General features: G+C 36.0%; 2 protein-coding genes across 3 annotated transcripts; one reads left to right on the forward strand and one right to left on the reverse strand.

Annotated features, from left to right (window-relative positions):
• The first annotated feature begins 804 nt into the window (after positions 1-804).
• Positions 805-5,444, forward strand: LOC144544578 (uncharacterized). 2 transcript variants are annotated; one of them, XM_078293108.1, is made up of 2 exons: positions 805-932; positions 1,662-4,907. In XM_078293108.1, exon 2 carries the CDS (start codon positions 1,672-1,674, stop codon positions 4,567-4,569), a length of 2,898 nt encoding a protein of 965 aa, XP_078149234.1. In that variant the 5' UTR covers positions 805-932; positions 1,662-1,671; the 3' UTR covers positions 4,570-4,907. The 2 variants fall into 2 exon arrangements, with proteins under 2 accessions (XP_078149234.1, XP_078149235.1); XM_078293109.1 differs by lacking the exon at positions 805-932 and adding an exon at positions 4,933-5,444 and having other exon boundaries at positions 1,524-4,555.
• A 1,872-nt stretch (positions 5,445-7,316) lies between these two features.
• LOC144544472 (dof zinc finger protein DOF3.2-like) lies at positions 7,317-10,050 on the reverse strand. The gene is made up of 2 exons (XM_078292983.1): positions 9,835-10,050; positions 7,317-8,387 (listed from the first exon to the last, which is right to left on the reverse strand). The coding sequence occupies exons 1-2, from the start codon at positions 9,868-9,870 to the stop codon at positions 7,584-7,586; spliced, it is 840 nt and encodes a 279-aa protein (XP_078149109.1). The 5' UTR covers positions 9,871-10,050; the 3' UTR covers positions 7,317-7,583.
• Between the last annotated feature and the right edge of the window lie 272 nt (positions 10,051-10,322).

The following is a 10,322-nucleotide window of genomic DNA, read 5'->3' on the forward strand; positions in this document are numbered from 1 at the left end:
TCACGTCACCAATAAAATTAAAAAGATAAATGATTTTAGCCAATCATTCAGTCAGCATAGAATTTATAAACAGTTTCTTAATAAGAAATATCATAATACTAGAAATATCATAATACTAGAGATGTAGATGCTATTATAACTTTTACATAAAAATAATATCTTAGTATATTTGTAGTAAAATCGAAGAGACGTTTACAATTTTGAGGTTCACATTTAATTTAAATAAATTTGAGCATATAGTCTTCTTCGAGCTGAGAGAATCTTAATCTTATGGCAAATCAAATCAAAAATGGTTTTTTTGCCCCCAAAAGGATCCACGTTCAGTCAATTCATTAATTATTCCTGTATCCTGTTCTTTCCAAAATCTGTTTGGATTCTCATAACAGTACACGCACGCGATCAAATTTACGGAGTTCTACTCTTCGGTAAATTTCGTCATGACGTGTAGCCACGTATCCATTTCGTGTTATATCCGTGCAAAATTATAGTGTTCAAAGAGATGCTCTTGCTTCTCTTTTATTTTTTTTGGGATCATGCAATATATGCCGGGAACTCGAATCGCTTCAGTTTCCTTTACACGTGGCGCATCATCATTCGATTACAGAGAGTATGTCAGTAATGCAAAGTCCTGGTCCGTTTAGAATATATACACCGAATCACTTGTCACCGTCCATCGTGACCTCAATTCATCTACACCGTTGATCATACGAAGTTGATTAAAACTTTCAGTGGTTCAAATATTTAATGTAGGTAGCGGAGGTTGGGGAGATTCTTTCTTCCCTCGTTTTTGTTTTTGTTTTTGTCTTCGCTCCGAAAACAGTACTGTTCCATTTACTTCACTTAACTTTACCTCCTGGCCGACTTGACCTCTGCCATTGCATCAATTTCTCCTTTTACAGTTACAGGCTTCGACGGCTCGACGCTTTTTCGAGGTAACTTTTCTAAACTTTTCCAATATTTTTTTACTTTTGATCTCTTTTGAATACTTTTAATACTTCTAAAACTTTTCTTTAGAGAAGGATTTCAAGTGCAAAAATCCCTCTTTTTGAAAGTTTGTAGGTATCACTTTCCTATGGAAAACCTAAATCTCCGGTTGTTCTATGGTTATGTGTAGACCTGAAATTGAAAAGCCCCTGGCATATGATAATTTTTAGTAAGGTGCATTATTCTGGTAGTACCTATGCTGCTCAACTAATTTGATTATTTGGTATTTCGCTTCTTTGGTAAGTGAAGTGTATACAAACTATCCTGGCTTGCTTATTTGGTATCTCTGAAAAGATGTTCGTCTAATTTAGTCCCTTCTGATCAAATAATTGACTGTCTAATAACATTTACCATGTTAAATTTAAACTGTAACTTCTTTACTTCATGATATAACCTTGCAAAATAGGAGTTCTCATTTATTATCCTAAAAAATGATTTACCGGCATTGATGTCCCTTGTGCATGTAACTATCAGTATATTTTGGAATCAAAATGCAGTGCAATGTGAAAATCTTGGAGTTGGTATTTTAATAATCCTAAACATTTCATGGCTATATGCAAATGTACTTATTTAATGTTTTTCTGCTATTTATCATGTCTGTAGTAAATGTACAATTGAATTTAGTCAATGTTTTCATAATATTTTGACATTTGTTTATTTTCTTTTTTTAATTTTAGCTTGTAGACAATGAGCATTAACAAGATGTTTGCGGATATGGGTATGGATTTGGACATTATCGACCTCAGTGAAGATGAAAGTACAGAAAAAACAGGGGTTAAACTGAAAGATGGAACCGTTGTGATAAATTGTGATCAAAATGAGACTGAAACAAACAACGGAGAGAGAAAGATCAATGTGCAGAATGAAGAACAGGCAAAGATCAATTGGAATCTGTTAGAAATGGAATCAGACAAGGAAGAGGTACAAACCCAAAAAGAATCACAGGGAAGTGACAATTCTGTATTACTGTTAGAGGCTGGGTATGATTCTTTTGTACTGAGTAGCAGGGAAGAAGATTTGGGCATGAATGAAAATGATAGTTTGGATTTAGATATGGGGGGGAAAGGGGACGAAAATTTGAAGGGTGTAAATCAAATTAATGTTGTTTCTTCTAGTGAAAGCAGGGTTGGTTCAGAAAACATGATGGTACAGTTGACTTTGGACAGTGAAGATAACAAGATAAAGAATGGAGTGGGGCTAAATGATAACGTAGACTTGAATTTGAATGCAAGTGAGAATTTGGTTTTTTCCTTGGGTGTGGATGGCAATCATTTGAAAAGATTAAGTGAAGATGGTGCTATTAGGGATGCTGAGAATAAGGACAAGGAAGGATTTGTTTTGGTTAGTGCTGATAACGTGGAGATGGGAAATGAAAATATGCAGGTATTGAACAAAAGTGGGGACCTGTATTTGGATAAAAATCAGAGAGTTGGTTTGGATTCAGGAATAGGTAATAATTTTGATGCGGTGATCGAAACTAGTTCTGTCACTGATATGGAAAAGAGAGGTGAGTCTGAGAAGATGGAATTGCAATTGGTCTTGGTGAGTGGACATGAGGCGACAGAAATTGAGTATATGGAGGGATTGAAAGAAAATTCTTCTTTGGGTACTTGTGCTAATAATAACTTGTGTTTAGGTCCAGGGGAAGTGAATGATAATTTAAAGGGCTCAGGTGGAAGTAGTGTTGTTAGTTCTATTGAAAGCAAGGATAACTCGGAAAAAATTGATTTGGGAACAATCTTGGCTAAGAATGATGAGAAGATGGAGAATGAAAACATAGAGGGTGTTGTCAGTTCTACTGGAAGCAAGGGTAATTCAGAAAAAATGGATCTGGGAATAGTTCTAGCTGATACAGGTGAGGAAATGGAAGATGAAAACAAAGAGGGTGCAAATGCTAATGTGGATTTTGTGCTGAAAGAGGGTGTCGACAGTGAAGACGAGGTTCAAGAAATGGAGGGTGTCATTGCAAATAGTAGAGCTGTCAGGTGTGATTCAGGAATGATGAACAATTTAGAGTTGGTTCTGGATACCAGTGTTCAGAGCACAATTGTTAATGCCAGCAAGGGGACAGAAACACAGATGGACCAGACTGTAAAGAGAGGTGAGTCTGAGAAGATGGAATTGCAATTGGTTTCGGTGAGTGGACATGAGGTGACAGAAATTGAACATATGGAGGATTTGAAAGAAAATTCTCCTTCAGGTACTTGCGCAAATTATAATTTAAAGGGTGCAAATGCTAATGTGGGTTTTGTGCTGAAAGAGGGTGTCAGCAGTGAGGTTTTGCTTAAAGATGGTGATATGGGCTTTACTACTGAAAACAAAGAAAAGGTTGAACAAGTGGATCATGAGAAATTGAATCTGGAGGGTGTCATTGAAAACAGTAGCATTGTCAGGGGTGATTCAGAAATGAACAGTTTAGAGTTGGTTCTGGATAACAGTGTTCAGGGCACAATTGTTGATGCCAGCAAGGGGATAGAAACACAGATGGATCAGACTGAAATAATTGAGCCCTCAATGGATAATGCAAACTCATATTTCAATTTGAATTCTGGGCCAAGAAAAAAAATTAATCAAACAATGAGTAATGATGAACCTGAGACGGCAGATTTGGGGTCGTCTTTGGGAAGCTTTCTGGACAGCAAGTCCCCTAAAAGGAGGGGTAGAAAAGCAAAGGGGAAACCAAATGATGCAAATACCAATTTGGAATCAGTTGTTTCTAACACGGGAGAAGGCTCTAATTCTTCGGGAAAAAGGGAGAGAAAAGGGAGCAAGTACCTGAGCCATCCCTATACGAGTGTTGAATCCAGTCAGAAAAAGCTCAAGAGAGACAAGATCACAAATGGAGAGGATAAGAATGTAAGCAATGGAGAGGGTAAGAAGGTGAAAGCAGGAGATGACTGTAAGAAGGTTTATAAAGGTGATGATGTCAAAACAGATATGTTTTCAGAAAAAGTGGTATTGGACCTAATTTCCACAGCTCAGGGCCCATTAAACCCTCAGAACTCCATTCTCAAAAAGCCCACAACGGGCTTTCTCACTGCATTCCGTGATTCTGTTTCTGGCAATGCTAAAATACCTCAAGATGTTTGTCCAATGATTTGTGGGCCAACTGCAAATGTGCTAAACAGTGAAACTGAAGAACTGCACCAAGGTTACATTTATGATGAACCAGCTGCACTTCTTGTGAAATTCCACTCCAGTGCAAATATTCCATCCAAGGAGGACCTAATTGTGAAATTCACAAAATTTGGTGCTTTGGTCGATCCAGTAACCCATCTAGTAACTGATGGTGAGTCTGCCCGTATAGTGTTTGCTAGGTTAAATGATGCTCTAGTAGCATTTGATTGCTTTAACAGTTCAGGTGAGTTCGAGACTACCCGGCTCCGGTATGTCTCTCCTATCAAGGTGGCAATTGCACCTCCACCTGTGCTACTTGATGCAAGGGATAAGCTAGAGGAGATGATCATGTCTTTTAACGGGTCGGGTTTGGAAAACAAGGAGAGTCTTATGGAAGATGCCAGGAGCCTTTTGGAGAAAGTCAACTTGACTCTGACCAAGAATGGCACTATAGGTAAAATTTCTTAGCATTTTTTCCTCATGCAAATGAGAAGCTTTTTACCAATAAAGGTACAAGACTGCTGTTGTTTTTCTGCTTAATGGTATGGTACAAGCTGACTAGGACACATCTTTTTGTCTGGTACAGAAACTCGTAACCGATACACAATTGGTTCATGCTAGTGGCATTTAGATGGTATCATTTGGAACCTAGAGCCTCTAAAATACTTGTGTACCATGTCCGTATAGTACGGTTACCACAAAGGCATCTCCTTTCAGGGATGGGAACCACATTCCAGTGCCAGTAACTTGACAGTATTGAGGAGATTTATGTAATTTATTTCTCAAATTTTTATTTTTTATTTTTATTTTTTTTATATTACTTTGTTATAGGGTACTGACTACTGAGGTCTAACCTAGGCAAAGAGTACAGCAGCAAGAGATAAGTTGGCGCCTTCCAAACTTTGACTAACATTAAAATATCTATTTTGTAGTAATTTTTAGATTTAGCTCTTGTTTCAGAACCTTAACAAAAGTGGTTCAAATAGCCAGATAGGAGAGTGTTCTCTTAGAATGGTGGAATGAATTTGTAGGGAATTATACCTTTTTTGGTTTTATAATTTCTCATTATTAGAAGACAGTCAGCATCTGTTTTGGTTTCATACTTAGCTTATATGTTGGGTTTGCTTATATTCTGTTTATGTACTTGTGAACATGGTTAGCAGCTTTTGATAACTTAATTTTAGAATTGGGTCCCAAAAAATGATGTGTTGCAGTGCTTGTTAAATCTTTTTTTTTTTTTCTTTTTTTCTTTTGTTAACTAGTAGGAAGTCTTTGTTGGAATAATTCTTTGCTTCCTAGGAGAGTAACATTAAAAGCCAAAAACTATATGCGAATTAAAGATTTGAAGAGCATGAAAAGGCACTCTAGACTTTATTCTTCTATTAGTTTCCATTGCGTGATGAATCTTTCTGTTAATAGACTTAAACTTTCACATGATGGCCTTTACGCTTTTGTCAAAAATCTTCAATTTATAATCTAAATTTATGTGAAATTTTAATTTTTCATCATTTATCAATACGAGGCAAAAGTATCAGTTCTAATGGACTAGATGCGCTTTTGTTTTCAGAGAAAAAAAATTATCTTAGATTACAACTAAGAATTTAAAATAAAAAAAGGCAAGTTGAAACATTAAAAATTACAGAGAGAACAGGTTAATAAGTGTGAAAGAAACAATGGATTTGAAGGATTTGGTCAAAACAACTTTCAAATCAATGGTGCACTCATGTTTTAATCTCTTTTTTTTCTTTTTGTGCTACCCCACATGGTATGGCTTCCTCTTGACGCTTCTCTTCTTCCCTTTTCTGCATCAAATTTTTCTGGCATGTGACACAGGCATCTCACACTGGGTCACTGACCTCATAACATTTTTTTTTTTTCAAAATTACAAAGTTTTATTTCATAAAATACATTGAGAATCAGTGTTCATACAATTTAAACAAAAAATTGGATGTGGGAATTAAACAAAATGAAATTTGATAATTAACCAAAATGTTTATGATGATTGCTAAAAGAATATCAAATTACCAGAAAAAATAACTGAAGCAGTAATACAACTGTAATGTAAATTATGTTTTACCCTATAGCACTGCCCTTGAACAATTCAATATTATTTACTGATAAATTTTCCGATAATGGTTCTAGATTTCTAGTACCAACAGTTATCAAGCCTCTAATCTGAACTCTGAATTCAAACCTTAATTTATAGCAATATTAGTCTATAATTCTGAGTACTGCTGGTGCCAATCAAGAGAGTTAAGCTCTCAAATCAATCAAATTAAACTGTAAAACTTGTCAATTAGTGGGGAACAAAAAAGAAGACGGTCCCTTTCATGCATCTTTTTCAAGAGATTACATATCTTTTTTACTGCGATTAATTGTTTCTCATACAATGCATCAACTTAAGGAGTCACATCTCAATGACTCAAATCTCTTTTACTCATTGGCCTTTAGATATCCATGTGTTTCCCTTCTAGCTTGTCTAAATCATGCCATAATGCTATCCTTGGTATGAATTCTATATTTCTATACCATACTGGCCAAGTGATCTCAGAAATAGATCCTGATCGGTACCAATTGCTTTCAGCTCTTATGATGTTTTTTTTTTCTTTTTTTTAAAGACGGGATCAAATTTTGAACCTTTGACTCTTCTTGATTATGATGGGTTTTCAATTAGTACTTCTAAAATTTCCTTTTCTTTTTTGCTAAAGCAGAGTTTTTCATATGACGTCCATACCGTACCAGATTGATCTAGAGCATAATAGAACTAACAAAAAGACAAATGAAATAGTGAGGAAGATAATTACAAGTACAGTGTATGCATTTATTGTGTTTTTTTTGTGCATCTTGCTTGAATACTTCTGGTACTATCAAGATAGGTACTAGCTAGCTGTTACAGAAACTACACTGTCAAGATCACTATTTGATACTCGTAACATAATCACTGTTTGTTTTCACATATAAATTGAACTATTAATAATTCAATAGTGTTTTGAAGGATCCAAAACCAACCTAAAAAGCACTAGAATATCCTCCATTAATTTAAGTTCAGCCAAGTGCTTCTATGCATGATAGAGATTCTTGCAGTACTAAAATAGTGCAGTAGAGAGGCACAAAAGAGAAAAGATGAGTATTGAAATCACACTAACTATTCAAATGCCTCTTGTGGTTTAAAATACAACAAAAAGGAAAAAGCACAAAGAGAATCGACGAGTATATAGAAAAATAAACTACTCAATATATCTCGCTTTTATCATGATCATCAGCGTTAGTCATTACATTTCCACACACAAATCATGAAACCACATGGAAGGGAAGTACTTCCAACTCAAAAAAAGACATAGAAACATGGATCAAAAGAAACACAAAAGCAAAATCAAAGCCCAAAGGTAGAGAAATTGGAAAAGAAAAAAAAAAAAAGGGTCATTTCTAGTACTAGTTTTTCCATCAATGCTACTAAATTCTAAGAATTTCAAAGCCTCTACTCAAATAGCAGTAGAGGGACCATGGTTTCCTATCATTGGGCCCCACAAACCAGTCTCATTTGGATAGCCACTTGTTTCGCGGTTGCTGTCGCCACAGCAATATGGCTCATGCCACTCTACCGGCAATGCCCTTCCTGCCGGCTTTATGTCAACCTCACTTGTTTCCTCATTCCCTAAAAATGACAATGGGAACCCCTGACTAGCTTCCATCTCTTGCCCGTGGACCCCACCACCGGCACCAATTGAAAATCGAAGTGCATGTAATGCATGCAATCCGCTCAAGTCTAACCCACCATTCATCTCTCCTATACCTAATTCACCTCCCTCCCCTCCTCCTCCCATGAATTTGTTCTCGACATTAAGCCCAAGACCATAACCATACTTCCATTCGGAAAAATTTGCCGACTCTTGAAGCGGCAACTGCAGCCCAGAAAATGAGAGATGGAGAGCAGTGGCTGCCGGCAAGTGGTGGCTTTGTATATTGACAGACTGCTTCTTAGGGTTTGCGCGCTTATTCTTGCGGCATCCACCACCGACCGGTACATTTCTAAGAGACCCTCCTTTAGTCCAATAACGCCGGCAGGTCTTGCAAAAGTACCTCGGCTGGGACAAACTGTAGTTGTTGTAATAGCAGAACTTGGTATGTGCAGAGTCGCACCTCGGGCATTTCAATGGTTGATCATGCGGGGGACGCAACCTCCTATCGATTGGAGGAAGCGGGCTGCCAATTGGGCGTGGGCTCGGGATTAGTTCTGCAGAAGGTGGCGATGATGAGTTGGTGCCGGCATCTTCAGTTGTGATGCCCTGTTGAAGTACATAGAGAAGTTAAAGGAATGTTAGTTAGTTAGAAAGATAGAATGGATATTGGATGGATGTATTAATTGGTTAATATATTGAAAAGGTAATTGGGATGTGTGATGATTTAGAGAGGTGGTCCTAGGAATGTGAACAAACAGCATGGATTTCAGCGCCTAAAATTATAACATGTGTTTGAAAGATAAAGAATTCCTTTTTTTTTGTGTGTGTGTATAATTTGTTGGAGGTAAGAGAATTCAAATTTTGGTTGTCATGTTCAATTTCATGCATGCCTCTTGTTGTAAGGTAGTAAAGGACTCTTCTTTGTAGAATTTGAATGCATGCATCTATTATGTAATTAAATTACAATGAAACGATTATTTTGAGATGCCTACAGGTTGGCAACTGAAAAAACAAATTACATTTAGAGTAGAAAACTCCTGGAATTCAAATTTATTTACATGAAGAAAGTACTCTTCTTGTAGAATTTGAATGCATTTAGTTTGTAAATTTGAAGTACAATGAAATGGTGACCCTGAGATGCCTAATTGGCAACAAAAAAAGAAAGGCCAAGAACATCACACTGAGAGTACAAATCTCCAGGTAGATAATTTATTTATTTCAATTTGGCAGTAAACACTAAACATTACAATATTTGAAGCATTTATTAGCTTTGTTTCATTCCATTTGGAAGGATATATGATGAACCTAGATAATTAGTTTTACAAAAAAATCCTTGCACTGTTGCTCCAATGCAAAGGTTGCAAATAACCAAAAACAAAACAGAAGTTCGAATTCTCAGAACACAATTGAAGTGACTAACACTATTGACATCTGCAACAAATATTTTTCCATGGCTAAATTTTAAATACCCTCGAATTAACAGAGCCATGAACCTAGGTTTTTAAATTCTACTTAAAAAAAAAAATCTAAATGTTTGAAGTTTATATTTTGGGGTTGTCATGTGATTGTAATAAACCCTACAAATTGTGGATTAAGGAATTAAAGTGCTAGTCCGATCCGTTTCTATCGGAGTGCACAGTAACTATGGTCCATTTATTATCTAGCTACTTCATGAATAACAACCATAAAATCATAAGGATGGCAATTTTGAATCCTCAAATTTATCATGTTAGTAACGCACTATTTGTTATTAATTAGGAAAGGTATATTATACTTCCTATATATCAAACTGAAGAAGAAAATAGTTCAAGAAAGAATTTTACATCTATATATATATCATTGTAAACTAAGAACCATGAAGATTTATAATTGCTTAACTTAATTTCTTTGAGAAAAACATGGTTAATTAATTTACCTTGTCAACATGCTTAAAATATGCTAGAAGTGATATCTTCTACTGGAGTTTGTCAAAACTCGTAAGACATCAAAAAGCAAATATAAAACCCAAAAAAGAGAAGAAGAGCTGAGATTTTTAAGCAAGTGCAATATTTACCTTAAACCAGTCAGAGGAATCCATGCAAACCTGCATATTAATTAATTTATACAGGCGACACGACAACTATAGCAAGATAATATAAGCCTCCAGAATTTACCAAAAGAATTCCAAGGGGACAAGTTTCAACAGAGAAAGAGAAGTAGTGAGATGGAGAGATCAGTTGGTGGGTTGGTGAGAGAGATGGGAAGAGGAAATGGTGAGGTGATAGTGTGAAATAAGAAGAGAGCAAAAGGGACATATTTAGAGAGAGAGCGCATGTATGAACAGTAGTAGGCCGAACTGTTTGGGCCCCCCACGGAGCCTTCTGTGGGCCACTATTTGCCTCACACTGTTTTTTCTTCCGCGCTTTTCATCTTTAGAAATACAATACAAAAATATTATGAAATGGATAGTGTTTTGGTTTTTCTATTACATAGAAAAAATTGAATGAATCGATAAAAAAGATCAGTCAAGAAGAATATACAAGAAATTCCTTGATTCGTATA

The sequence above is a fragment of the Carex rostrata genome, chromosome 26 (genome assembly GCF_964058835.1).
Source record: "Carex rostrata chromosome 26, lpCarRost1.2, whole genome shotgun sequence".
NCBI classification, from domain to species: domain Eukaryota; kingdom Viridiplantae; phylum Streptophyta; class Magnoliopsida; order Poales; family Cyperaceae; genus Carex; species Carex rostrata.